The following is a 1789-nucleotide window of genomic DNA, read 5'->3' on the forward strand; positions in this document are numbered from 1 at the left end:
GGGAGGGAGGTGGACGCAGCCAGGAGCCATTATCTGCTGAGACTCACGGGCAGGCTGTCCCTCGTGTGCGTGTGCTTTTTCCTCCTCCAGCCGGTGCGGTTGTACTGGTGGTGTCCGCGGTTGCCCACAGGGGGCCGCACGCCTCCACTGCCCACAGAGCTGTAGCCGCTGCCTTGGGCGTGGCTGTGAGAGCCTTTCATGGACAGCTTCACGCCGTTGTGCTGCTGGAGAGAGGGGAGGCGGTGAAGTCGGGACTCAGCTCAGACACTAGACAGGGCCCTGGGACCTGCCCCAGTCGACCGTGTGCAAAGCTCACTCAGGCAGCAAGCCCAGGGGTCAGAGCCATGCCACTCTCTTCAGTACATGGCAGACCCGGCACGAGAGCCTGCAGATGCCACCAGCCCTTGAGAACAGAGGTGTGAACTGGCAAAATGGGATGTGACAAGCCAGAGACCGACAGGAGTGAGAACCTGAGCCCTGCTGAATGGACCAGAAGGCACTACAGCCTGGGGGACACACTGCAGCCTGCCCGGATCCTCCTGGAGCCCTGGCCATGCCCTCCCAAACACCTAGGCCCGTTAAAAGCACCAGGACCTACACCTGCTTGGCTGTCCCGGTGTGGTCTCCATTGCACTTTCCATACTAAGAGAAGCCACAGGGGCCCAGGCAAGAGCATCCTGGGACCCCAGGGTCCAACCAGCACACAAGGGCACCCCCCCCCCGCCTCTGCCTGGACACCCAGAGGGGGATCAAACACTGGGCGCAGTGGTCCCACCTGGGAGAGGTGTGGCAAGGCTGGCTCTTGGTTTATTGTTTGCTTTCAATAACCAAAATATTCAGCATAAAACAAAACATTCTTCATTCTACAGTCTTCATTCCAAATTTCAGTTTTTTGCTAACCAGTTTATTAGAAGGATCAAGAGAGAACACCTTGGGACCAACAGTTGGCATAATGCCTATGTCACTGGACTCCCATGTAGTCAACCGCGGTTTGAGTCCCGGACCCGGTGGCTTAAACTCACGCCAGGCGTGTGTGCATGCCCAAGATCCCGAGAGGAGAAGGGATTGCGGCATGGCCATCCCCCCAGGGGGTGATTTCTTGCTTCCTGTCTCTCTGTCTCTCTCCATCTTTCTGGCGAGTGCACGCACCCTGTAGCAAAAACCTCTCAAAAAAAAAAAAAAAAAAGAGACCATCTTGAGTTTTACCAGGAAGGAATAAAACATGAAGCTGAATGACCAGAAAGCAAGCTACCCTTCTGGAAGTTTCTCTGGAATCTTCTCCTGAAAGAGAAAATGCAGCACGCCACCCAGCACGCAGCCACTTCAGAGGACGCACCAAGGGCACCAGGACACCAGGGCTGGGGACAGAGACCCACCTTGTGATACAGATGAGGGCTTGACAGCGGGTTGGGGGACGCCGAGGGAATGGCTGGGGAAGGCATGTGGTGGGCAGCTTTCAGGGATGCGGCTCCTTCAACACCAGCTTGTCTACAAGGAACAGGGGCAACCCCGAGGGTCGGTGGAGGTACAGTAAACCTGGTCTGGGGACAAAACACAGACGTCCACAAGTGCCGAACAAACAGCGGCAACCCGTCCCGGCTCCACACGGGCACAGCGGCGGGGGGGGACAGGAACAAACAGCGGCCACCCGTCCCGGCTCCACACGGGCACAGCGGCGGGCGGCACCGAGAGCCCTCTGCACACAGGCCCGGCAGAACGGTCGGTGCACAGCCTGCCGATGCCCAGTCTGACATGAACACGCCTGCCCAGAAGCAGCTAGTAAACCGTG

At 58.1% G+C, this 1789-nt stretch overlaps 1 protein-coding gene across 1 annotated transcript in view; it reads right to left on the reverse strand.

Moving 5' to 3' along the window:
* Positions 1-6: 6 nt before the first annotated feature.
* Positions 7-1789, reverse strand: part of TENT4A (terminal nucleotidyltransferase 4A) — a gene marked incomplete in the record, with an annotated part of 24132 nt that continues 22349 nt past the window's right edge. Inside the window, 2 exon segments of the mRNA XM_014585852.2 lie at positions 7-224; positions 1377-1541. Coding sequence (XP_014441338.1) covers positions 30-224; positions 1377-1541 — 360 coding nt within the window.

This window comes from Tupaia chinensis, unplaced genomic scaffold, assembly GCF_000334495.1.
Source record: "Tupaia chinensis unplaced genomic scaffold, TupChi_1.0 Scaffold000096_1, whole genome shotgun sequence".
Classification (NCBI taxonomy): domain Eukaryota; kingdom Metazoa; phylum Chordata; class Mammalia; order Scandentia; family Tupaiidae; genus Tupaia; species Tupaia belangeri.